Raw genomic sequence first — 27,419 nt, 5'->3', positions numbered from 1 at the left:
AAGATGTGAGGTACATCAAAAGGTAGCAGCAACCTCCAGATGTGTAAGTGAAGCCATGCCCGAGAACTCATTCTAATTGCAACCAAAGAAAGAACGCTAGGAACCTCAGTGCTAGAACACGGAATTGTGTAATTAATTACGTTAAGTCAGTGAGCTGGGTGTCAGTCACACAGTAACTGACAACTGATACAATAAGCATTTCATCTCTAAGTATTTGCTAAAGATAAATTCCCACATTTTTATTCCAAGTGAAATGTCCACCAAGTTTATCAAAGGACAAATATGGAAACAAAGATGTCAGCCATTACAAAATGGCTACACAAGATAGGTCTATACAAGGAACACGGTGAAACAGACAAAGTAAGAAGACAGCTATACGGGTCCAAAATAATACTATTAAAAAGTTATCACATCCTACCTGAGCCCATCTTTTCTGTAGAAAAGAAAACATTCAATACCTAAAAAATGCATTTATTCAATCAGTCATCTGGGAAAGCAATCATTAAGTCAGAGCAAAACCCCCACATCCTTATCATCAATGAACTTGTATTCTGGTGGTGGGAGACAGCCAAGGATAAAGAAAATAAATAATAAATAGCATGTATATTAAGTCACAGAAGGAAAAGTACCAAAGAGAAGGATGTCCTTAAAGGAAAGGAGGTGACAGGTTGGTGGGATCTGTGACTTTAGATGGACATCCCAGAACACTCAGGAGCAAAGTCATTTCCATGGAGACATGAAGAACACAGAAACCTAGCCGAGAGGTCCAGGGAAGGAGGTCTTAGTAAGAAACAGAGAGGTCAAAGGACCTCTAGGGTTTTCAAGGACAGAGAGGGGGCCAATGAGGGACAGAAGGAAGAATGAAGAAATTTTTTAAAAATGAAGCAATATGTGTTTCATTTAAGGATATGTGTGTGTGTGAGTGTGTGTATCTGTGTGTGTGTGTGTGTGAGAAAGAGAGAGAGAGTGTGTGTGTGTATGTGTGTGTGTGTGAGAGAGAGAGAGAGAATGTGTGTGTGTGTGTGTATATATATATATATATATATATATATATATATATATATATATATATATATATATGATTCCCATTGAGGAAAATTAAAGTAAATTGGATCAGAATTGGGAATCATATTTTATCCCTTTAAAATGTGAAACAGATACCAAATTCTTTATTTGTATTCTTTTATGTAATTTAAGTACATAAAAACATATTTAGGATGAGGACCAGGGCAGTTGATTTTCATTATATTATTCTATGTATGTTTGAAATGTTCCATAAATGGTTCTGAAAGTAATTAAATTAGTTCCTTATCAAGAATAGGCAGCTGCTATTTAATGAGATGAGAGAGCTGAACACGCCCCTCCTCAGAGGAGGATGTTTCCTAACTATAAATAGTTCTACAGGTATCTTGGTATCCACAGAAAAGAACAGCATCCTGCTTCTTACCCATGACCAGCTAGTGTCATTGAACTCCCTGGGATCTACTTTAACACATTAGTGCCTACTGCAAACGGACATCTGAACATGAAGCTGCGTGAAGGAAGGCAGACAGGAAGAGGGAACTCGGTCTGAGGTGTCTGTGGCAGTAACAACAAAAGCATGTAGGGAGTGCTCAGTACTTGTCAGCGCCTTCCCCAAATCTCTGTCTAGCATCACCTCATTTCATCTCCCTCATCGCTGGATGGGGTTATCTCCACCCCAACAGTGAAGAACAGGCAGAGATGTGATGAGCCAGGAGCCCACAGCAGACATGTGATGAGGCTGGACCTCAAACCCAGCAGCCTGTCTGACAGCAGACAGCCTGTCTGACACCATAACCTCTAAGCTCTGCAGAGAAGGCAGCAGCCTCCCAGCATGCCCCCAAACTGTTCCCACAGCATGTTGCTTGCAGGCTGAAGTGAAAACCAACCATGAATATGTCCGTGTGACTGAGTAATAAATGATTAACTATACAGCTCACATTTGCTTTGGTTGATAGGATTTGAGGCTTGGGCTGAATCTACGTAAACCATAACTGCCCACTAATGTGAATCTGAAAACTTGCCGAGTCTTGTAATAAAAATAAGGCAATTAAATAGTGTTCAAATAGTTATGATCAACTCTTAGGAACACTAGAATTCTTATAATAGGATTGGATTTGGGGCAAGGAGGAAGGAGATGGGTAGGGCAGGGTCTTATTTAGCATTGAAAAATGCCTCCTGATTCTTCCTGGAACCCACACTTATCTCCTGAAGGTGACATTTCACACGCGTTAGCCCTACAGTGTCTATGAAGAAAGGTTGGCTATTGTTTAACAGTGAATTCTCAGCAGGACAGTCCCAAATTCTGCCGGCACAAACTAATCAAACTTGAAGGAAACAGAAGGCGGGAAGGGAGGTGGGGGAGGCACAACACAAAAGTAAGAAATACAACTCATTGTATCATCCAGTTCCTCAGTCACAAGGTGGAAAAGTAGCATGCTGCTATTCTACTTTTTATGTTAACAGGAGTTTAAATACATACACCACCCATCACCCATTTATGGGAAGGACTAAGCTTTGACTAAGCTTTGTAACTGGAAAGTCTTGTTTGTTAGGAATTAGGCAACTTCTAGAGGATATTTGATGTGACATATACAAAACAAATTCGGGCCTGTGAGATGGCTCAGTGCTGGTAAAGCCCTTGCTACAGACACCTGGTGACCTGGGTCCAAGCCTTGGAACCCACACTAAGGTAGAAGGTAAGAACTGGTTCTTCAAAATTGTCCCCCGACATCCACTCAACTGCTCTGGAACATACACATGCCCACACAACATACATACAGGAGATAAAATTCACCGGTCGTCAAGTGTTTTAAGAGGATAATTTATCTCCCAAATATAACTGCCATCTTTCCTTGTTTAAATGATCAAAACACAGCTCTATCTTGTAGAGCTTGCTGAATGCCAATAACTACACAAAACAGCCCAGAATGGCTGTCTCACCCCACATATTAGTGCCCACAAAGACACACACTTTCCCAAAAACACCCCCGAGTCATTTCGTCTTCAAATTAAATAACTGAACTAGAACTTTCTATCAATCATTCCAAATGTTTCTTATCTACAGTTTCAAATTGCTTACTTTAAGTATATTAAAACTTGATTTAAATTATTTTCTTACTGGAATCAAAGTAAATTCAATGCTCCCAGAGGGACATTTCTAACAAAATCAACTTAAATTTTACTTCACTTAAAAGTAGCCAACAGGGGAAAACACCATACACACAGCAATTATGCTGAGATAATCAAAGAACCCTCCACAGGAAAAAAAATAAAAACAAGACAAAAGGAAAAACAGCCCCCAAATGTCACTTTTGGAATTTGAGGATTTAGAGACTTGAGAGACCTATTTTAAGGAGAAACCAAGTGGAAGCAGCATGTTTCCTTGTCTCCCCTCCTCTTCCTCTCACTCTTGGAAGGGAGTGAGGGGAGACACAAGGTGTACACCACCAGGCCCCGCCCCCTCTCTCTACCACCAGGCCCCGCCCCCTCTCTCTACCACCAGGCCCCGCCCCCTCTCTCTACCACCAGGCCCCGCCCCCTCTCTACCACCAGGCCCCGCCCCCTCTCTACCACCAGGCCCCGCCCCCTCTCTACCACCAGGCCCCGCCCCCTCTCTCTACCACCAGGCCCCGCCCCCTCTCTCTACCACCAGGCCCCACCACCACTCCTCTGTCTTTTTTCTCAATGGCTGTCTCAGAGCAAACCCATTTCATCTGAGCTGAATCCACTCCTCATTCTTGGCTCACAATCACAATCACAGGGAGCTTCTGAGAGACTGTCAAGACTTCTCAGGCCCTGTGCAGGGAGATCCCAGAAAAAACTCTCCTGCCCCTTCAGGAAACTTGCATTAGAAGTAAATTGGGTATAAAATGGGGTTCAAGTAAAACAGACATCTTCAAAGGAGATAGACAGATGAAAAAATGTTTCGTTTCATTGGATACTGTGAGAGGCACACACGCTTGCATGCTCGCACACACACACACACACACACACACACACACACACACCTCGTTGGCTAGGAAGAAGGTGGAGAAATGAGAAAGCCTGCACATTACTGATGAAATGGAGAACAGTGCATGCACTGTGAAAACAAGGCAGCTCTTCAAAATCCTAAGCACAGAATTACCGTATGACCCACCGATTCCACTTCCAGTTGTAGGTCCTAAGAATTAATCACAGTGACATCAGGAAAAAGGGGGTACACTGCTGTTGAAGGGCACAGAAATAATGCATGTAAGATAGGTGAATGGGGTGGACACAAAGTGGTTACTCTGCTAAAAATATCATTTATATATAATCCACCCCTAAAAAAGAAGGAAATCCAGATACATGAGGGGAGGGCTAAAGATGATGGTTAGTAAAATAAACCCAAAATAATAAAATGACGGGGGCTGGAGAGATGGCTCAGTGGTTAAGAGCACTGACTGCTCTGCCTGGGTTCAATTCCCAGCACCCACATGACAGCTCACAACTGTCTGTAACTCCAGTTCCTAGAAATCTGACATGGTTATACCAATGCACATACAATAAAGTTAAATAAATTATTTAAAAATAATAATAATAGTAGTAATAATATGACAAATATAGTATAGTTCCATTCATCTGTGATACATCAAGCAGTTGGATTTGTAGAGACAGAAAATACAACTGGGATTTCCAGGGGTGGGAGGAATGACAAGCTGTTTCATAGTGTATTTCTGCTTGGAAAGTTTGAAAGATTCTGGCGGTGGATGTGTGACACAGGACTTACTCCCACTGAGCACTTAAAACTAGCTAAAATGGCAAGTTGCATGTTGTACCTGTCTTTCCAAAATATTGACTCAGGATATGATTATAAACAGAAGTGTTCTCAACTGTTACTCATATACACAAACACTGCTGATTTACCCGAACTTCCATGAGAGCTTAGAAATAGGCTGACTGCAGGTTATAAAGACCCTCTGCTGAGAGTCCATCTGCCCAGAGCTACATTGTAGTGGACAGAACCACACCCACTCAGGCATTTCAACCTCCTCCTGCCTTCAAAGTAGCATGTACAGATCCTGACAGACCACTTATCGATTTCAGCGCTGCGTCCTCTAGGACTTTATAACCCTTCCTGATAGAAGGTCAGGCAGCCTCCAGTTAGCCAGAATTACCTGTCCAGGTGAAATTTATTCCAGATAGTGATCTAGCTGCCAGTATAGTTCTTTTACTCCAACTAAAATCTTACATATTAAAAACACAGTTCTCATCAAGCTGGCAGCACCAGTCACCCATGTAAGGGGCAGATTCACCTGTTCTCTGTCTATGGCTTGTACTGCCTAGAATCTGACTCATACCCTAGAAAGCGGGCTTGGGTAACAAATCCAACTATCCAGAGAGACAGAGGTTCTCCTAAGCCTTCTAATGAAGAGGAGTTAGGCGAGTAGAATTAAGTCTGTCCTTACAAAGGGCACCATTGTCTTCTGGACCTGGCTTGAGGATTCCCCCCGCCCCCGGGGAAGGATCAAATAGTAAATATGTCAGGCTTGGTGAGCCATATGTCTCCATGACAACTACTCAACTCTACCTCATGACAACACACAAATGAATGAATAGGGCTGCAGTCCCAAGACTTACTCACCTCCACAGGTGGCATGGTGATTTGGCCTGTGGGCTTTGGTGGGTCAAGCAAGATTCTAGGTGATTCACCTTTAGTCCAGATCTCTGTGAGGCTTCTTTCCCTTTCCTTCAGGGTAAATCATCCCCATCTTCATCTGAGTTCCCATATCCACCACATCCACCCACGGTCACACCCCTGGGACACAGGTGTAAGCCAAATGGAAGACAGCTGGCCCAGAAAGGCACACTCATCGGAAGGGGGAAGGAGGCAGAGAGAGTAACTAAGAAGGCAAACCTTGTGCTATGTGCAGTCTGGAGTGTTGTGTCAGCACACGGAGGAGAAGAAGCAGCGGGAGAAGTGTACCAAGGAGAACTAAAACTTAAAAGCCAAATCCACCCCCAGCTGGAGGCTAAGGGGGATCAGCAGAGCAGAGGGGCTGCCCCCTAATTTGACCTCATGCCCAAAAAGTTGATACTTAAACAAGAGAGTCAGTCACTCACCATGAAGTCTGTGGATAAGCTTCTAGAGGCCATGTGCAGACCTGACAAGATGAAGGCCAATTTCTTTAGGGAATGTGCCCTCTGGCTAAGGGTAGGCCAGATCACTGTAAAGGCAGACCCAAAACTAAGATAGGAGCCAGGCGGTGATGGCACATGCCTTTAATCCCAGCACACGGGAGGCAGAACCAGGTGGATCTCTGTGAGTTCAAGGCCAGCTTGGTCTCCAGGAAAAAGGTGCAAAGCTACATAGAGAAACAAACAAACAAACAAACCTAAGGTAGGTTATTTCTGCTATATTATATATTACTCAACCACAGTTCAGTGCAGCAGGGTGAGTCCTGTGGCTAAAACTTGAGGGGACAGAGATGTAACTCTCACACATGTTGTAATGAGCAGAGCAGACCTGCACAGGGTTGCCACCTCCTAAAGCTGGGGGCAGGTTCTGGGGCAAAACAGGCCAAGTGAAAAACAGACCAGACAAGGAGCCAACCAGGCCTCCCAATAAAGAGCTCCTGCCCATTCATCGTGTGAGGAGGGAAGATGGGGAAAGGAGGAGAATGCGTCAGAATGGAGGCAGGTCTTCAGCAAGGGTTCAGTTGGAAAGCCTCTGCATAATCCAAACCAGAGGAGGTCAAGGTCAGACCAAAGGCAGCTGGTAGAGGCAATAGGAAAGGGTGTGGATTCAAGTGATCTAGAGGCGAGAATCAGCACAACCCAGGGAGCAATTAGATCAGAAAAGACAAGGATGGGAGGTGCAAGGCGGGACAAAGGAGCCTAACATTTTGGCTTCAGACAGCGGTTCATATGCCCAGGCCAGACCATAGCACATGATTCTCCAGTATGATCTTTCCAGTAACAGAGAGAATAGCTCACCCAACAAGCAGACAATCTGTAGAAACTTCCAACATGGGAAGATATAAAGACAAGACAAAGTTTAGAAATACCTGGTAACAAGTAATGAAATCATAATTACACACATATAAACAAAAGGCAAGCAGATACCAACGGCTGTCCCATGTCACTGTTAAGGCTGGCTTCACTGTTCACGGCAGTATTTCTACCATGTTTTAGTGTTCTGCCTGTAAAATACACAAAGCTATAAAATGTATATCACATGTGTGTCTGTGTGTTTTACAGCCATGCCATGTCTTAGATGAACACTTCCTATCTGGTAGTATTTCATTAGACACGGCATTTTTAAACAATGGAAGAAATTTTAGTAAATGTATCTTTCAATTGCCCACTAAAAAAAAGGACCAGAGCATGGTGATACCGATTTACTATTCCTAAATTATTATTATCTCTCTTTAAAGTTTTCTAGCTACTGAAAACAATGTCGTTAAACACTCGCCAAATTAATGTAGGGAAAATGACAAAGGGTTGCGGGATATTTCAAAGCACCACCAGCCTCAGGTAACTAGTATCAGAAATGTTTGTGGGGCAAGGAAACAGGAGAGCAGATAGTAAAAGGTCCGGGGACACCGCAAAATATTCCCAGAACTACAAGTGACACCTAAACGACAACCAGGGACCAGGATGCTAACGCCCCCTACTCCAGAGCCTACCTTAACAGAATGCTTAATAAAAGCTGGAAAAGCAAAAGTCTTCCAATAGGAGAATATGATGGTGTTCTGTACTGCCCGTCAGAAAATGCACAGAATAAATCAGGTCACAAGCACTTCTGGGGTGAGGTTCAGGCTGTGAACGTGCAGTAATACGCCTGGATTCAGGTCAGCCTCAAGGGTGCATCTGTATGCTTTCCTTTGATCGTTTTCAGTAGTTAGTGCAGCGCAATGTCAGAGCTGGGATTCAGATCCCTGTTCCCTCCTTTGGTGTGGAGGGCAACTTCACTTAGGCTGCATCTCTGTATTTTCTTCACTAACTGTCACGTTGTTATTTGCTCACTAGCCTAAGCTCATTCACACCTCTTCACCTGGAGGGTTCTTCCTTCCAATGTTCACATGAATGGTCACTGTTGCTTCTTTAGCTCTCGGCTTGAATACTACACATTCCTCATGTCACAGTTATTTTTTTTCCCCTTCTTATCCACTAAAATACCTTACTAATGCCCTCAGTACCCAGAAAAGCAAGGGACCTATAGATTTCTTCATTCCTGCTTAGAACTATGGTTAAAATCTTCCAAGGTACAGATGACCCCAAGGACTGAGACATCCTAGAGTTCATTCTTGTTCATTCTTTCCCCCCTCTGGAAATTAGAATCCAAGACCACGTGCACATGAAACAAGCACTCTACATTTGAGTACATCCCCTGCCACCATTCTGGAATTCTTTTTGCTGGAATAGAGTAATCTATCTTTTGACAGTTGTGGTTTTTGTTTTGTTTTATATTTGTATTTGTACTAGTCACTGTTCTGTTGCTGGGATAAAATATGAACAGAGCAACTTCTAGAAGGAAGAGCTTATTTCGTCTCATTGTTCCAGAAGGGTTAAAAGTCCATCATGGGGGACAGTCACGGCAGCAAGCTGCAGCATGGCAGCAGAGCGAGCGGCTGAGGGGTCCTATCTGACAAGGGCATGCAGGAAGTAGACACAGTAAACTAGAACTTGGCAGAAGCTATGACTTCTCAAACCTGCCTCCAATGACATGCTTTCTCCAGGAAGGCCACACTTCTTACACCTCCCCAGACAACATCACCAACTTGGGACTAAGTGTTCAAATGCCTGAGACTGTGGAAGACATTTCTCATTTAAACCTCTGCGTTGATTTCAAACTATTCTTCTCATACAGCAGTGAATCAAACCTGGGGTGTTGTGCATGCTGGACAAGCCTTCTGCAAGCATTGAGCTACAATCTCAGCTCAATCACGAGCTCTTTTGAAAAGGAACCATGAAAAATAAAAGCAATAAACATATTACTCAGGTTAGCAAAACTGTTCTTGTTAATTACTATGAAAAATAAGAAGGAAATGGATCCTAATCTCAAAGGCCAGCCTTCAGGTTGGGAAAGAAGAAAGCTTTCATCTCCACGTAGAGATGATGCCAACGTAAAATATCTCAATTTCTTAGCAAAATAGCTGTATGTGGGTTTTGATTAGATACAGCTTTAATTGGGAACTTTAAGCAACAATGGAGATACAACAAAGAAACAAAATTGTGAGGCCCTGGGAAGAAAGAATAACAAATAGTTGTGTGTTTTTATTCCAACAGACAAGTATACAAAGCACTTCTAAAATTTATTTCACAGTTGAAATGTGTGTTTAGCTTCATTTTGTGGCTGCCTTTGCAGGTCTGCAGGCTGTGTGTATAGAGTGTTATAAATACTTTTGGGGGGTACTCCCTCCAACCCATGTCCCAAACTATCAATCAAATTGACCAAGTAGCTGTCAAAGTCTCCTGTTCCGAGGGCCCTCTGTGGCCCAGACCAACTGTATGCAAACCACACAGCCACAGGAGGCATGCTGTTTGCTCCACAGTCTCCTCTTTCCTGTGGCCTCCGGCCTGGCGACTGCATCCTGCCTTTTTACTTACGGGAACCCCTGAACCACCTCCACTGCATGGGCCTACAAGACCATATTTAGTTCAACCCACCCATAGTTTACTTCACCCAACCAGGTGAGGCCAGACACCATATAAGCACAAAGAAGAAAGGGCTTTCTGTCCCAAGTATTTGTCTCTGCAAAGTCAGTACTTTTTAATTTGACACTTGGGCACCAAAGTGTCAAATTATTCTGATGTTTAATTTAGAAGTAGAAAACACCAATTAGCCAACTAATGCCACCAAGTGAATTAAGGAGGTTATGGTGTTTCAAGACAAGAAAATGAAATAAGTAGAGAGCAGCTATCCATCTGTATCTATATGCATACATACAGACCATATGTGCATGTGTGCTCAGACAATGAGGGTAGGCTTGCTGCCAAGCATTAAGAAAAGTTTTAAAAATTTATGATGCTGGGAAAAAGTATACAGAGCCATAAATCTTAGACTTGTCTCCCAATCAATGCTGAACTACCAGAACAGGCATGCAAATTTTTAATACAATGTAACCAGAGGAATGGAGGGTTTAACTGAAGGCATAAAATTAGTGAGAACTCCAACAAAACTTACCAGAAAAGGTCCAAATAGTGTCCAACACTAGCTCTAGTCACAAGAATAATGATAATAGTGACCCTGCTCATCATTTTCTGAGTATGCCCCATGGATGGAGAACCGTGGCAATGGCTTTCGTCTGAGGACACTGGCCTTCTCCCCATTCTAAAGACGGGAAAACTGAGGAAAAGTGAGTTCGATTACCCCCAACATGGCCCAATGCAGACTGAGAGAAAGAAGAATAGATTCCAAGCCTATCTGACCCTTGATTTAAAAAACTGAAAAGTGAGCCTGCCCCTCTGGAGTGGGAAGTGAGAAAGGAACAAAAACCAGATGCAGACAAAGGCAGAATCGAGCAGAAATGGGGGAGTTTCTGGAAACTTCAGGCCTCTGTGGAGCTAGCATCGCTTGTGATGTTGACAAAGTCTTGGCAATGTAAGGTTTTCATGTGGTTATAAATGACTTTGAATTGTTCACAGTATAGAAGCAGGAATTTGAAGGGTTGGAAATCCAATCAGTGTTATTATTTATATGATGCTTGCAAACTAGACGTACTTCATTTCAAAATAAAGTCCTGTGGTCTGAGGGGCAAAGAAAGACAAGTTTAGATAACATGCCAGAGCATTCTTATCTCCATACACATCATCTCCATTCTAAGGAGCCACAGCAGAGGTAGAAGTCGTTTCTTTACTGCACACATAGCGTCTCCCTCATGACCTTCTGAGAAATGCCTTTGGAGGCCCCTCTGAAATCTGGCACAATGTTCCAATAGTGTATAAAGCCTGCCACATAACCTTACAGACACATGACTTTTAGAGCCAATCTGGGGGCCAAATTAGGAGATGTCGTGTTTAGGGAAGAACAAGTCATGATGTCAAAAGAGGCCTTTTTGTGGCCTTCAAGGAGGTTAGAGGGGTTCCAGAAAGCATTTGAGTAACAAATGCCAGCCTGGAAAATGAATATAGATCCCATTGGTGACAGGTGGCAGGGAGAAAGTTCATTCAGGGAACTGAGGGATCGGTACTAATCTCTTGAGGATATGGCTTGGGTGTGGCTGGGGCATTTACACAGGTTCAGCATTGCATCATCAGCATACAGCTGGTGCCTATCACAAACTTACAAATGACCGTGACCCTGTCTACCACTTAAATCTCCACTGAACTAGTGAGACAGTCTTTGTCTATGTGATAGTTATTGGTCCAAGACCTAAAGACTCAGAAACTGTAGTTTCCCCCAGAGGACTAACTTAGAAGGGGCAAACTGCCCTAAGATCGTGTATTGTGCCAGCTTCTGCTGGATGTTTGCAGCTCACAGACTGTGTGCCCCAAGTATGCACACACAGGGAGCCATGGCGGTGACTCTAGGGCAGGGTGAGAACTGGGCTCCCTCTGGCATTTTGTCACGTTCTTCCTTGCTCTTCTGAAGGCCTTTGAAGAAGCTTCCCATGGAGTAGGTGCCCTCAGCATCTAGCACTCCCAAAGATAGAGGTAGATCTCCAGAAGCATGCTCAAGTGTTGACAGGCTCATCACTGGCAGCAAATATGTTCAAACCATACCCATGACAAAATCTAGACATGGCCTGTCAGATGTTCAACCATCCACACATTCGACTGCTATAGCACCTAGGAACTTATCTTTATCGTATTACATATTGTGTGCTGAAAAAGACACCATTAAAAAAATACTTTCTCACTGGGAGGTGGTAGTGCATGCCTTTAATCCCAGCACTCAGGAGGCAGAGCCAGGCAGATCTCTGTGAGTTCAAGGCCAGCCTGATCTACAAAGCGAGATCTAGGACAGGCACCAAACTACACAGAGAAACCCTGTCTCAAAAAACCAAAAAAAAACAACAACAAAACCAAACTTTCTCACAGGGAGATCAGTACTGGGTCTCTGTCAGATCCATGTTGCCACCCTTTCCCTCTCTACCCCACCAGCCTCCAAGTTCTTTCCTCCCAGGACTGCCAGCAGGATCAATGTACGGGATTGCTAGAGGGGCTTACTTACAGTTTTGCCCTACCTGTAATAATTCTATTCTGTTAGTCACAGACTACTTATCAGCTTACCATAGGCTAAATATATTCTGGAGGCAGGTAACAGAGGCTTGCTTTCTAGAAAAGAAAGAATGGAGTGTCCTCAGGCATCTGTTCATGGGAGAGGAAGCTAATTTACAAGTGTGCAAATGACTGGTCACTATTACTTGGGTCCATGGGATGCATTATGTAGAACTATTAGGTAAGCACACCAGAGTGAAAGGAGTTAATTAAAAAGAGCATCAAGAGAAAGCATCTTTGCAGAGGGAATGTTTGACAGGACCTGCATGAAGTGAAGGAGGAAGTCACATGCCTCTCTGAAGGAAGAGCCTTGTGGTCCCAGGCACAGACATATCCCAAGACCCAAGGGCAGGAAAGATATGGAGTCTGCTGTGCTAGCACAGTCAGTGAGAGACCTGGAAGAGAGAGGTCCCACAGATGCCCAGAACCACCTGCAGAGGGTAAGACAGGCTACAGGAAGGCCTTTACAGAGAGCCCTTGCCAGGTGAGAAGAGGTAGCAAGTCAGCATTCCCAGCCTTTGCGTCAGCATCTTCATGGCACAACCAGGACTTTTTGGGTTCTAAATGAGCCACTACTGTAGGATCTGAGATGCAGAAACTAACCCACCTTTCTCCTACACTACACAGCTATCCAGGGTGGCACCAGACCACATGAGTGCCCATCTATAGCCAGTATGAGGAAGGTGTGTCTCAGGAAAAGCAATCACAACCCTTCAGGATACAGATAATCAAACAATCTATGTAGGAATGGTGAGGTGAGCCCTAAGGATGTTGTCAGTTTTCTACAGATTTGTGAAGGACTCACAAAGTGGGTGTGGAGTCCCTAAACTACTGGAGTCAAGCTGTTAGAGGTGAATTTCCCATTCACAGACAACTAGTCACACTAGATGATAAACAAGTACCTTAAAGGGGAGCAGACAGGTGTGAAGCCCAGCCACACCGTTCCATGCAGTCTTAACATGGCAAAGGGTAAATGTTATATAACAGGTGATTTTAAATGCAATTAAAATAACCACATCAATATCATAAGTAGATACCTGACTATTTTTATTTAAATTCTTATATATTTAAACTAAAAAAAAAAAAAAAAGAAGGTTTTCATTGGGACACAGTAGATGACTTTATATAGTCAAGGTGCCATGTGTCTGGGTACAAATGATATTTACTGATCCACACATAATGGAAGAAGGCAGCCATCAGGAAGGGAAAGGGTCTAAGGAATGCAAAAGGGAACGTTTTCAGGGAGTCTCCCTCCAAATCTGTAAAAACTGCCTATAAAACTGACTCCAACAGCCTAGTGCGAGCCCAGTGTGCTACCACAATGGGCCAGTGAGTGGTTGTCCCCCAGGGAAAGCTAACACTGGACACAGAAAAGCATTGAGATTTTTAAAAAACAATTTTTATTAATTCTCTAGAAATTTCACATATACTTGCATTGTATTTGATCATGTTCATTCTCCCACTCCTCCAGATAACTCAGATCTACCACCCAGCTCTCCAATGTAGTGGGTAGCTGTTCCAGCTTTGACTTGGAAATGCCACTCCCATTGAGGCTTCTGTAACTGTCACACCTAAAAGGCGGAGCTAAGAGAGTACGCTGAAGACCCGAGATCCAGATGGGCTGGCTATCTTGGTTCCTGGATCCTGGACACTGGAGGTAGACTGCGCTACACCTTTCCCAGACCCTGTTACCTATCCCTTCACTTGTAAGTTACCCCACAAATAAACCTCCCTTTTAACTATGTGGAGTTGCCTTAATATTTAAACCAATACCCAAATCCTTCCAACTTCATGTCCTATTTACTTTTTAATTTTGGTAACCTACAGAATCCAATTGGGTTGCCCTTATATAAATATGAGTGTGAGGCCATCTGCTATGCTCCACTGGATGCTCTACATACTCAGGGCTATATCCTCAAGAAAATTGATTTTCCTTCCCCTAGAAGCCACCAATTGTCAATACATCCACAATTAGGGGTGGGGCATATGAGGCTCTCCTCCACCGTGCCAGGATGTTGACTGGATTGATCTTATGCAGGTCTTGTGCAGGAAATCACAGATCCCATGAGTTCATGAGTCCAGCAGCCCTGCCATGTCCAGAAGACACTGTTTCACTCTGGTTCTCCCCCAAATCTGGCTCCTAAAATCATTCACTGACACTTCTGGAATGATCCTTGAGCCTTGGGGGTGGGCAGGTGTGTGATATAAATGCTCCATTATGGCTAAACACTTCACAGTCATGTATCTTCTGCAATTTGACCAGTTACAAGATTCTGTGTGGACCATTAGCCACTACACAAAGAACTGAATGTTTTTAAGCCAGAATAACCCACACATAGTCTTCCAAAGAATTCTTCATCAAATCTGGATTTGCAGTATTGCCTAATGGGAGCTCATAACTAAAAGCCAATGTGGACTTTAAGGGTGAAGAGTGACAGGCAGGAATGTTAACTGCTTGTCACAGATGTTTTCCAAGTTCCTTCCCCATCAGCTTTATTCATGAGGTTCAGTTTGTTAAAAAGTATGTCAGATGTAAAATGGTCTTTGTCAATCATTCTAACAAAATTTTTCCAATCAGGAAGGAGGAACCTGAGTGAATTCTCCTTCAGCACACCTGATACTCCATTTCATACAGCATCTGCTCCATCTAAAATGAAGCTCACAGAGCTTGTTCCATTATCAGCATCATGACTGCCCAGACAGCACTTATTATGTTAAAAAAAATCTACCTTTGAGCAATGTTAATAGACATTCTAGGGAGAAACAAAGGCCTTTGTCAAGTGATTTGGGAAAATGTAGGAGTAAAGAACACTAAACAGTTCTCTTGCCTTCAGGACTTCTCAGAACCTTTAATATAGAATAGCGTAGGATTTTTTTTCAAAGTATTTGACAAATGGAACCATTCTTTCATTTACTACTGCATCTCATGCGACTATCACTTGATAAGCATGTTTTGAGAAATTCAAACCTAGATCATATCAACCTGCCATTTGTCTGGTTAGTTCATTTTCTATTTTCCCACAGCCCACTGCGCCCCACACTGTTGGGGGAAATAGTCTCTATTGACAAAGTGGCTTATTAAAATAATAGTCTACTTCACAAACAATTACATTTGAAAGCCACATAGATCCTACCTTTGAGAAATGAGTCACTAACTGTCACAGCACAGTACTGAGAAATCCCTGCATTGTGTAACTTGTGTCCAGACAACGACAGTCCTAATCTATCTTATGACAAAAAGTAACAATTAATGGAGGTGTTATCATAACCCACTGCTCAAGGGAAAAAGACATGTAGTGTCTATGCATGCTGGAGAGGCCTCTTCAACATGGCAGAGCATGCCCTCCTGAATGGAAGGTGACAGAGGAGTCAGCGTCAGAGCATGCATTACCAAGCTGGTACGCACTTCCCTTCCATGCAGGGCTCCATTTAGCTTCATCCCTCCAGGTGGCCCAGGAGCCACTTTTACAGAAAGTGCCATTTGGTCACTACACATATGGTCATCCTTCAATAGTCCTCCGACCCTAGGATTTCAGAGATGGAAAGGACTATCCCCCACTACAAGCCTCTCTTCCCATAGATGAAAAAGCAGAAGCTGGTACTGACAGAACTCATTTGCTCTAGACCACACAGCTCATTTGAAATGATAGCCACTAGATGCCAGCCCCGCTGGCTGCCTGCTTGTGTTCATCCTCCCTGCTAGAATGGCACAGGCCTCAAGGAGTTGGAACAAGAGCCATTTCACCCACTACCATCATCAAGACTCAACTTACTCATCTCTAAATGGTTTCAAGGACAAGAGAAACCTTTTAAAGTCTGTTGATAGTATCAAATAGATCAGTGTGTTCCCAGTGACTTGGTCAACTGGACTGGTGTTGAATGCCTCTATGTGCTAAGAATAATGAAGCTAGGTAGCAAGTCTAGAGACTAGCCATGGCTATCAGCGATGTTTGTCCATCAAGAGTGCTGTTGACTGGTTGCTACGTATCTAGTGGAGAACAGAATGGATACTCACTCAAGATTACAGAACTCAGCCCCCAACTTCTCTGAGTATACCTCCCCAAAGGCTGACTGGTCCAAGAACCATTGACCTATTAATAACAGGATACAAAGGGCAACTCTCCAACCTCAGATAAAATCAATTCCCTCCGAATGACTACTCGAGCACCAGGCAATGGCAGGGGTCTCTACTGTGACCACATTGTAGTCTAAATTCTTCCTGTGCTCCAACCTGCCCCCACCTCCCTAGAACACTCCAGCAAAGACCTTGCATGATACTCTCAGAGTTGTACTTTCCGTGAGAACTCCACAAGTGATATCATCCTTGGCCTAGTCCACTGCTCAGCAAAAAGTAGCATTTGCCATTCTTTTTGTTAAACTGCCAAACAGTCCATACTCATTTTCTATATAAAAAATCATGAGGTTTTTTTGTTTGTTTGTTTGTTTGTTTTTATGGGCGACATTCTTTATGGGTGAAGATAAAAATAACTGAAAAATATTTTTATTGTCATTTAGTGAGTCCTAAACATTGTAGGCTAAACTGACAACAATTATCTCCATCACCAACTTACCTTGAGTTACTCTATCTTTAAAGACAAGAGGCATGGGAAATGACAGCAGATCCCAACTATAAGGTATGGACAAAGTTTGCGGACATGGCTGCACACACATTGGCTCCCAGCACTGAGAAGGCTGAAGCAGGAAGAGCTCAGGGCCAATCCTGGCTACAAGGCAAAATCTTACCTCAAAACAAAAAGATCAAAATAAGAATACAAGATGAAAAACTTTAGCTTACTAGAAAGGTTATTTCTTGTCATCTGAGATGGCTGATGTAAAATCCAGTGCTGAGAGACACTGTGTTCTAGAGTTTTAATCATTTATAATCCTACATAGTGAAGACACATCTACAGAGCCAGTGAGGGGCACAGATGGCATCAGGCATGCCAAAGCCTAGGATGCAATGTTCTCTCTGCCAAAAACTCCCTCTAGGTTCTTGGACAAGTTCCAAATTTTTGCTGGATTCTACTTCTCTCACCAGCAAAACAAGGAACTTACATGTTTTTTTTTTAAAAGGTCTGAGGTCCTTTCTAGTAAGAAAAACTCATGCTCACTTAACCCTGCAGGATTTTTTTCCCCAGGCAACATAAATAAGTAAGATGTGGAGGTAAAGTGTAACAGCAGAGAAGATGTTAAAAGTGTCGTAAATTCATGTTACCCAGTCCGCAAACATGAATTCCAGGAGAGACTATTAAATGAATGGGAACAAATTTTATAGCTATATTTTCCTTTTGCAAGGTTTCCAGATAAATCATTGCCTACGACACTGACTGTCATTTCCTTAACCTGGAGTGTTCGAAGGCATAGCTTAGCGATGGCATGGACAAGCCCCAAGTCAAAGGTAATGTTTTTTAGAAATTAACCATGTCTAGGTCTCTGCCTTGGGTCATGACATGCTGACAAAGCAGCATCTGTTAGGAAGTGGGTGTGGCATCAGGGTGACACACACTGTGATTTGCAGGTCCCTCCAGCCCCCAACTTCTGGTAGCAAGAAATGTCTAAGGGCAAAGCTGCCATAATTACCCTGGCCAAGCAGAGCAGGTTTAAGTGGACTAGTGTTTTTGAAGCATGCTGAACTTGACTGCCCCCTAGAGGTGGCATGAACAGCATCCATGTGAGTTACGTAAATTCTACCATGGAGAAAATGAAAAGGCTTGCCACTAGAATTTTTTCTTCTTTTATCCCCTTGCTTTTCAAGTCTGGGTTCTTCAGCAATACCTCCATTTATCTAATACAGAAACAGTTGGGTCCGTGGAGAATAGAATACAAAAGTAAATAGGTGTTCTCAACACACCTTTGCTTTATTTGTCATTACTGTTTTGCTTTGAGACATCTTTCAGTGCTCCCTGGAGCCCCAGAAGGCACCACAGTTCAGGAACCCTAAGGTGCAAAAAACTAGATAACATCCACAGAATAATCCCATCCTCCTTGAGCTGCCCTTGGAATGAACAGGAGACTATCACCTCCCCTGAGCAAGAGTCCTCTGTTAACGTCCTACGTCTTGTCATTCTAGTAAACTATACCTCTTATAACGATGATTTCATGTGACAAATACATTGAATCTCATTATGCGTGATCCTTAGCTTTCAGCAGACAAACATTCCCTTTACCAGGAATGAAACCTGAAAACCCCACAGGAAAGAGGGAGCCCCTCTATCTCCAGGGGGTAATTTAGTAGGTAGATTAGGCGATACTTGATTAAGAATAAACCTCTCGCATCTATGGATATATACAGTGTTTGTACAGAGGGGCTGAATGAAGTGGAGGATTAGGTCACAAATCCACAGGAAAAAGCAGGGGACTTTTTTCTCAGAAGAAATACGCAAGTTGCTCCACATTGGGAAAACAGTCATACTTTATGGGGAAGAGGGAAAACTGAGACAGACACACACACCAGCTTTATTTATGGGGTCTCACTTGGCTGAGAACTGGGCAGTCCAGAGACCCTGAGCAAGGCGTTTGACACCCAACAGTGTGGTTACTAATGAGAGCCATGATTTGGACTCAAGGCTACCAGAAACTGATTGTGAAATGAGATTTTTCAAGACTGCTGCTACAGAACAAAAGTCATTTGAGCCTTATGGGCATTACACTGTGAAAGAAGACGTGTGTCAAAATAAATCTGAGACAGAGAGAGAGGGAGATAAAGAGAGACAGACAGAGACAGAGAGAGCATGCATTTCTGTAGAAACCCTCAGTACAAACCCCGCCGCCCGCCCCCTGCAAACCAGCTGGCCATGTCGTCTGCAGGCAAACAAGCACTTGAAGACTTCTCATTATTTGAAACCATGAACAGCTCAGGTCAGCAACATGAGGAGATCTACCCACACATCAAGGGGACACCCCAAGTTCTGTGCACCTCTACACATTGAGATGGAAAAGTGCAAAAGGGGCAAACACCTCCGACAGGTTTAAAGATGATGTTGGATTCTAATGAACGTTGGGACAGATGGATTCTCTTTCCAAGCTGATGTGCGGTGACCTTTCTCATCTTTCCATATGTTGAAAAAGATGGCTGAAATGAAACCTCCCTCAGTCACCTCGCGCCATACCTACCAAACAGCCGTGAAAAGCTAGGCACTCGATAAATGCATTTTGACAGTGATGAATCTCTGAGCGCTGGCTGGTCAGGTTTCCTCTAATGGCAATGCTTAGGTAAGTGTGCCATAATGTGAGAACATAGATCATCGTTGGAGGAATGATTTCCAGCTCAGGGAATTGAAAGAGAAATGAATTTAAGTCAGTGACTTGGAGAGATGCACATAAAGACATGAGGCTTAGAACTGTTGCTTAATATATGCATACCACTCTGTGAAGAAACAACTTAGCAAGCTTGGGAACGCCATAATGAATGGTATGTTCACCAAAAGCTATGCATTTGGGGGTTTTATGTTTGGTACACTTCCTCTGCTGGTGGATTCCAACTCTAATTGAAAGAACAAAGTTAAATAAAGTTCCCCGGGAGGAAATATGGACATACATGTTTACTTAATTGAAATGATTTCTAGAGATTTTTGTGACCTATTCGCTTTGTTTGTTTGTTTTAGTTTTTAGAATTCTACTAGAACAAGAATAAACGGGAACATTCACTCACTTTTTAAACGAAGCACAGTGGGGTTTAATCACTGGTAGAGAAGAAACTTTACAGTTCCCTGGGAACCTATAATTTGGAAACGGAAGCACACCAGAACAGACCTTAGTTTTCAGGCAATAAATTGAAGAGAACTCGGCAGACACACAACAGAAAGGGAGCATAAAATATTGGCTTGTGTGTTTCTTAGAATGTTCGTTCATTAACTCGATAAGCTGCACGGGAGAAGACAAAGCCAAAACCTACAAAGATGTCCACTGGGACTTCAAATTGGCATGTTTGTTCAGCAAAAAATGAGTGGTGGGTGGGGGGAGCATCCCACTCTGGTAAGGACAATTTAGTGTGAATCTCAAGAAAGATGCCTTGTTGAAAAGTCTCCATATGGGTTCTGACGAGACATACAGAAGCCCAAAGCCCCAAGGCCCAACATAAATATCATGCTTCCATAATTGGTGTCCTGGGAAAAGTTCTACAGAATTAAACAAGAAAATCATAGACATTTACATCCACCTTCATACAGTTCAACATTAACTTGAAAAATGTGTGAATATTTCTTCCTTGTTGTTCCAAAGGTGCCTTATTGGAAATGTCCATTGACTAAGGCCATACTCTGATTCTGTATGGCTCAGAAAAGATGAAATAGTCATCAAGTATCTGATGGGTGATAGTCCCCAAGGCCACCATCTCCTGCATGCATCGGGGATGGCAGGGCTCATTCCCGATCTTCTTTTAGAGATAGGAGGAGCAACGACTGAGTCTCTGTTTTAGTTCAGACCACAAAGGACCCATATTTGAATACTATCTTGGCTACTTCATCGCTCTTCAGCCTTACCTCTTGTCCATGAGCATGCATAATCATAGATGAAGTTAAATCAAGAACCCCTCTTCCTGCTGATTATGAGTGATCTCCTTGGCGAAATAAGGACTTTTCAGACAAAAAGAATACCTCCAGACAAATACGAAGCTACCACTCCTCTTCAGTGAACACAATGAGTTAGGTAAGGTCCAGTCTAAGTATTGTTTAATACCAAGAGAATCCAGTGGGATAGAGTATAGGCTGGGGAACAGATCATAAACCAGTGTGCAAGTCTCATACAGATGTGCAAACTCCCAGGTCTTACATAAAAATTCACACTGATGACTTACCTTGTACAATCAGAAGGTCCCACAAGCCCATACTCAGTTTAGTTACAGCAGGGCTCATTGGAGTTTAGTGACATGCTCCTTAGATAAGGCATGCATTCCTGAATGCCTTACAGTCCCCCCACCCCACAATCATATGCACAATTATATAAAACTTCAGCTGAAATCTTGCATCACGCTCACACTGCTGTTTTTCTTAAAATTTAGAAATATTTCTCTAAAATTTGTTTTAACATATCTAATGGGTAGCCTCAGCTCTCCAGTCTTCCTGGTATCTGCTCCTTCCTTAAGCAGAGAGAGTTCTCCAATCCTCAGTTCAGCCATATGCCTTGCTTTGACCAGTGAACTGAGGTGGAAAAAACCCTCTAGATGAGGCCTATTTCTTCTCCAAGTTTGCTCACTCCCCTCTGTCTCTGCTGCCATCAGAGACCAGTTTTCCTGGTCACTGACCCCTCTCAGCCTGAGACTCATAATGAACACACATGAAATAGCTGTCCCTACAAATGTACAATGAGTAGAACAGAGGCCCAGCAAAGCCTATACTGGAGCAGCAAAGACTCTTAGTCAACATGCAAATATTGAACTATGAGTGATTTAAAGCCTTGAATCTAGAGATGATTATTACAAGGCATTTACTAACTGATACATCTCTATCAAAAATATAAGAAACTCTGAAGGAACCAGACATTGTCATAGTTTCCCTAACATACAAACCCATTTCTTGTATGTGTTACTAACCTAGACCCTGAAGGCAGTTGCCATTCCTGCCATGAAGTGATAATAAGAAACAAAGAAAGCCACATGTCACATCTAATTTTGATCTAAAGCAATGGTTCTTAACCTTCCTAATTATATGACCCTTTAATACAGTTCATCATGTTGTGGTGTTCCCCAACCATAAAATTATTTTTGTTGCTACTTCATAACTGTAATTTTGTGACTGTTAGGAATCCTAATGTAAATATCTGATATGCAGGATATCTGATACCTGATGCTTGTGAAAGGGTTATTCAACTCCAAAGGAGTCATGACCCAGAGGTTGAGAACTACTGACCTAGAGGCTCCAGTTTTTACCTATTATGAGTGAGTGTGTTGTTGACATAGGCACAGCCATGTGAAGGAACTCATAATCTCAGGCTCAGAAGGATGACAGAGCCTTCCTCTGGAGATCCAATGTGAGTGTTGATAGTATGTACAGAAAATATTCACCATAGTGTTACCCTCCTGAATATGTGGCCTAGAGACTACTCCCCTACAGATACTACTCTTGCCGAGATTAACTAAACCTGTCTCCTTGATCTAACTGTGTACCATAAGCCATGCCTCCTTGTTTATCTGTATTTAATAACCCCACCTCCTTGTCCAGCTGTATGCAGTAATATTGCCATCCTACTCAGCTTTGTATAATAAACACACTGAGCTTCCAGGATGCTGCAATTTCTCCAGCAGAGAGCCCAACTATCTGTCCATGTGCCCTATCTGTCATCTTCATTCAGTAGACAACCCATTTAGACCAACCCTGGGGCTATTCTGGGCACAGCAATGTCCGTGTTTAAACAGTTAACAAAATGATAACTCTTTAACTTGGTCATTTATTTTTATATATCTGTTTCAGTTCAGCATATTCTCTGTCTGTCTCTGTCTGTCTCTTTCTCGGTGAGTGTGTGTGTGTGTGTCTTTCTCTGTGAGTGTGTGTGTGTGTGTGTGTGTGTGTGTGTGTGTGTGTGTGTGTTCCAATTCCTCCTTTCTTCTTTCTAACAGAGTGTCACTACATAGACACTCTATAGACCAGGCTGGGAACTATGTAGTCTTCCTGTCTCAGTGTCCTAGTGTGAGGATCACAGTCATACCTGCTCCCCAAGCCTGGCTTTGAGTCTTCGTTGAAGCCTCTTCCAGAAGCTATTCCTATTAGAGCAATATGCTCCTAATCTATTTCTAGATACCACATCTAGTTGGTTGGGGAAAATCAAGGCATCAATCATCACAAACCACCAGTGCAGAACAAATCAAATTAGCCAGTGCCAAACTTTCAACCACACCCTAACCAACCAAACAAACCAAATCCTGGTTGACACTTAAAGACTAACATATGAACAGAAAGTACTTGAAAGAACACTAATATTAAAAATGAAGAGCATCTAGAAAATTCTGTTCTCAGAAGGCAGCAATTACTGCATCTCAGCACATCTGCTGAACGACTCAAGCGAGGGGGGATTCACTCCCTATTAACCTCAACCAGAGACACTTCCATCTAAATTAATTGTGACTACTTTTTATTACATTTCAAATGTTATCCTTTATTTGGGGTGGTCAGGAATGCAACTGAGCAATTCCAGACCATGTTATCTTTTATGAACTGGTCTACGAGGTAGTTATCAAGGCCCCTTAAGAAAATACTGCTATACAAAAGTTCATGGGCCAACACAAGACATTAATTTCCATAACTAGATGTGTCCTAAGGAAAGAACAAATTGCTACACAGAGAAAAGAAAAATGTTGATGCTCAATGAAAACCAGAGCACAATTATGTAAACACCCTGCACATAACATGCAACTCTTTTCTTTACTGTAAGTGTTTGTGTGTCCATGTGCACGCATGTGTACATAAGACATGGCAGCCTGCAGGAGTTGGTCATTTTCTTTCCCTGTGTGAGTTTCAGGAACCTACCGTGTTGTCAGGCTCAGTAGCAAGTGTGCTTACCCTCTGAGCCATCTCTCTGGCCCAAGGCAACTCTTTTTTGATGATTTCTCATCCTTTCTTGTTATTCTGAGCACAGCCTGTGCAGGGAACAATCCTGAGCTCTTTACAAGCTCTGACTCAGCCCTAATGGTGCTCTAAAGCAGAAGCAAGCATCACTGCTGTTCAGATGAGGAGACCAAGGCTTTGAGAAGGTAAGTGGGCCTTTCAGTAATACGCGGGTCGTATCTTTTGAAGCGTGGAATGAAATCCAGAGCCAAATACGGAATGACAACCATAATTCCCTCAATGGAACAGTTTATGCTCAGACTGTACCTTGCTCTGCCAACCCATCAGCTTTTCTGATGGTTCTTATGCCATGCCTGGAGGGCTGTCCCTGTTGCTCACTTCTCCCATCTCAGTGCACTGAGGACAAAGTCCACGTGACCCATGAAGACTCTGCCATTTCATGGTTCCCTGCCATCCCAATTCTGCAGACTTCTCATCTGAGGAGAGTTAGGCTTAAGTTAAGTCCTAAGTCTGGCACCTGCTAGCTGGAAATAGGTTGCTTTCATTCTCAGAGCTTCCTTCCCATACACAACATGGGGTTATGATCATTCATCTACCACATGTGAAAAGAAAATTATTTTCCCCACCTCTTTAGTTAGTAGGACTCATTTCTATCCTTTGTGTCGTCACCTGCTCCCCCTTTTAGTTGAGGGATCAAGGGGGGACTCAGCATTTCTCCTGGTCTCCAGGTAATTGAACAACCTGATCATGGCCTGCCAACATGCATGCCCTCTCCTTGAATGCTTGCTATGACTTCTAGATAGCCACTCTCCTCCTTCTGAGGGACTGTGTTCCATGAAGGCAGACTGGCTTCTGGCCATCACCTATATAAGGACTTCCTAAGAATTAAGCCAAAGGATTCAGGACAGGGGCGGAGAGCACAGCATCCCTGCAGGAGGGTGGGAGCAGAGGCTGGCACTGCTGTTGGGATATCTGAATCTAATCAGGCTGTAGTTGCAAGGGGGCCTTTGCAGTTCATTTAACCAAAAGACTTACTTTTTTCTTAGTTCAAATGAAGTTGTGCTCCCATGATCCACACTTAAGAGCCCTGTAGCTCAGGTAGCATGCAGTGTAAATGGGATAACAGCTAACAGAAAGAAGTCAACATACATACCCTGAAATACTGGAGCAGTTAATGAAAGGCACCTACCACTTCCATGGTCCTCTGCATTTATTTGTGGAAGACATGAGGACCTGGAGTCCTTCAGAATCTTTCTGTGATTGCCAGTTACAACACATATAAAATTACCAACGTTGTTGTGAGGAATAAATGTGAGAAATAAAATTTTAAAACATGACACATTAAAAAAAAAACTAAGGTATTCTTCAAATTTTAGTTACTATCTCATTCTTTAGACCTTGATCTGTGACAGAAAAACACTAAAATCCCGATCCTTGGACATGACCTGTCAGGAGTACCGAGGAAGCTATGGCACAGTTTAGCTAGCACCCACACTAAAGTGGGCCCAGAAGCCAAGAAGGCCCAGGGCTGGTTGTGCTCTCAAGTCTAGACCAAGCATCTGTGCAAAGGACATTGACCAGAACTAGCACCACAAAGTAGCCAAGGACACAGAGACAAAGTAACTAATAGGAACTGAGAAACCTCCATCTGGGAGATTTTCCTTGTACTCCTTCTTTGGGATAATTATTCATTTCTCTTTTGGTCAATTAAAAGGATGAACTATGAGTACACACTAAAATTATCTACTTCTATCTCCAAGGAGGAAACTAATATATAACTGCAGAAAGACACTAACTAATAAGAAGAATTTAACATGAACTCAGGCCAAGTTGAACTCCAATTGCTCTGTTTAAAGACAGGGCTGGAGTAAATAAGAACACTTCAAAGCCAATGTCCTGTTTCAGCTCGAATGTTTTATTGAGCACAAGGGGAGAGCTCTGTTCCAATGCAAAGCAGGGATGGTTAATGAGGAGAAATTGGTGTTTTCGTCCATCAGTTGCTTTCTGAGGTAAGAATATCGCTGAAAGATAACTGTATCCACTATATTCACTGAGAAGACAGAATAATGATCTATCTTGGAGCCTTGCTTTTTGTAAACTGAGATCAGAGGAATGCATCCGAATGCCTTTTGTGATAATGACATGCATTCCCTTCCATCAACCCCCACACAACTGAAACACAATTCCAGACAGACTCTACTTGCAAACCAGGTAATTGCAGCCCTTACCTTTTAAGGTGAGATACAGGAAGGAAGAGCCACCGTGTAGCATTTCCAGGATTTTCCAAACTCAACCCTTCTTGAACACCATTCCAGAAATGATGCTTTCTACCAAGAAAGACTTTTTGAATTCCCTGAGATATCCAGTTAGTGCTGGACTCAGGACCAAGTGAAGCCCACCATTGCTGTGCATATATTCCTGCAGCACTGGTTACAGCAGACAGTCCATCTCTGAACATTTAGGTATTAAGAAGCTAAACGTGGACTTACCTGTAAATGCTGTGAGTTGTCGGCCATGCTGTCTTCTCGCCGGCGGACTTCTTCTAATAACTGGGCATTCTTCTTCTTTTCCAGCTGCTGGTTGTGTTTGAGGTTAGCCACCTTCTTATTCTGATCTTTCATATGCCTGAGAAAAGCCAGCACAGCACGGTTACTTTCAACCACGGGGAAGGCCTGCGTTGTCACAATACATCCAAGAAGAACTAAGTACAGACTATCCTGGCACAGCTTAGGAAAGCCAGGGGTTCTGAGAAGCCTACATTTATTCAACCACAAGACTGCTGAGCACCCACAAATGGCAGGGGTCAAGATGGTACTGGGGTGTCAATGGTGAATGAGACAAGTGTAATTTTCATTCTTAAGAAGCAGTAAACTCAGAGGGAAGACAAATACAAAAGAGATACCAATTTGCGTTTCCTAAAGCTGAAGGAAGTAAACAGCATGCCGTAAGAGATGGTGGTGTGCATACATGAACAGACAGTGCATGGAAGGAGATGGATTTAGACACTGTGGCCAGGGAAAGGTTTCCAAAGCAGATCAAAGAATTCAACTAGGAGGAACTCCTCAGGTAGAAAGACACCTGTAATAGGAGACAGAAGAAACTTGGCTGCAGGGAAAGCAGAAGGCTACAAAGACTCAACAGGGTGGAAGTAAAGTGAGGTAAGAGCCAGGACGCCAAAGACTAGTGGGCAGGGCATCCAGTGGTCTGTGACACCACTTTTATTTTCTTCTAAGTAGCAACTGTTCTCATAAGTATTGTTCTTTTGGATCCTGTTCTTTCTTCTGAAATCATAATCCATTACTTTGACTTTTAAAACAACCACCTAGAGTTTCTGATCAAATACATGGCTAACACATAGCTCAAAGTAGTATTTTGGCCAAATACACTGTTGAACAAGGCCCTGGTACTTAGGGCAAATTTTTAATGGGTCTGTAGGACGCCAGACCCTGGCAGCATAAAGTGTCAAGATGGTAAAAGACCAAGGCTGAAGGATGGGTGAGGATTACAAATGGGAATTACAGGGGTAACGCAGACAATTCCACCAGCAGCAGTGAGCAAAACGTTCCACAGATGCAGGCAGTTATGCAGTTATGTCCACAGCAGCTGTTAGAAATCTACTCTAACCCGGAAGGTGGCAGGAGAGTGGCACCAAGGGCTGGGGTCAGGGACATGAAGAGGAGGCTAAGGAGTTCATCCTTGGCACCCTTTCTC

General features: G+C 43.0%; 1 protein-coding gene across 1 annotated transcript in view; it reads right to left on the bottom strand.

The window, feature by feature from the left end:
* Positions 1-27,419, bottom strand: part of Erc2 (ELKS/RAB6-interacting/CAST family member 2) — a 913,086-nt gene that overhangs the window by 373,599 nt on the left and 512,068 nt on the right. The window contains exon 15 of the mRNA XM_036199185.1: positions 26,198-26,333. Coding sequence (XP_036055078.1) covers positions 26,198-26,333 — 136 coding nt within the window. The remainder of the gene's footprint in view (positions 1-26,197; positions 26,334-27,419) is intronic.

Source organism: Onychomys torridus, chromosome 9 (assembly GCF_903995425.1).
Source record: "Onychomys torridus chromosome 9, mOncTor1.1, whole genome shotgun sequence".
NCBI classification, from domain to species: Eukaryota; Metazoa; Chordata; class Mammalia; order Rodentia; family Cricetidae; genus Onychomys; species Onychomys torridus.
This window is presented reverse-complemented; position numbering and strand designations above follow the sequence as displayed.